Source organism: Gavialis gangeticus, unplaced genomic scaffold (genome assembly GCF_001723915.1).
Source record: "Gavialis gangeticus isolate Ggan-Ray unplaced genomic scaffold, GavGan_comp1, whole genome shotgun sequence".
Classification (NCBI taxonomy): Eukaryota; Metazoa; Chordata; order Crocodylia; family Gavialidae; genus Gavialis; species Gavialis gangeticus.
The window spans coordinates 16,653,261-16,653,715 of NW_017729025.1; the positions used below are offsets into that span (position 1 = coordinate 16,653,261).

At 58.0% G+C, this 455-nt stretch overlaps 1 protein-coding gene across 1 annotated transcript in view; it reads right to left on the reverse strand.

Moving 5' to 3' along the window:
• SGPP1 (sphingosine-1-phosphate phosphatase 1) overlaps positions 1-175 on the reverse strand; it is a 64,066-nt gene extending 63,891 nt beyond the window's left edge. The window contains exon 1 of the mRNA XM_019519891.1: positions 53-175. Coding sequence (XP_019375436.1) covers positions 53-175 — 123 coding nt within the window. The remainder of the gene's footprint in view (positions 1-52) is intronic.
• Between the last annotated feature and the right edge of the window lie 280 nt (positions 176-455).

Sequence of the window (455 nt, forward strand, 5' to 3'; positions counted from 1 at the left end):
GAGCGCGCCACCCCCGCCGTCAACTGCCACCGCCGCCGCACATGCGCGCTACCTGCCGCGCCGAGGCGAGAGTGAGGGCGGGGCCGAGCTCGGGGAGACTCCGTGGGATTGGTCGCCAAGGCGAGGGCGGCCAATCCGAGCTGGGCGCGCAGCCAATGGGCGCCGCTGGCTTCATCCGTGGACATGTGGAGAGCTGAGGTGGGAGGTGGGGCACGCGGTGAGCGCTTCTGTTGCCCGGAGAGGAGCTGGTGCCTCACCTGCAGGGGTCCTGGCTTTCTCTGATTAAATCATTTTGGGGTTTACCAAAGTCTATATATATAGCGGTGTTTCATTTTGATCTTGGAAAAATGGATTTAGGTTAACCCCAAAATGGGGGAGGTTTTTTTTAGTCAAAGGAAACCAGGATCCACACACACACACACACACACACACACACAGTGGTGTTTCATTTTGAT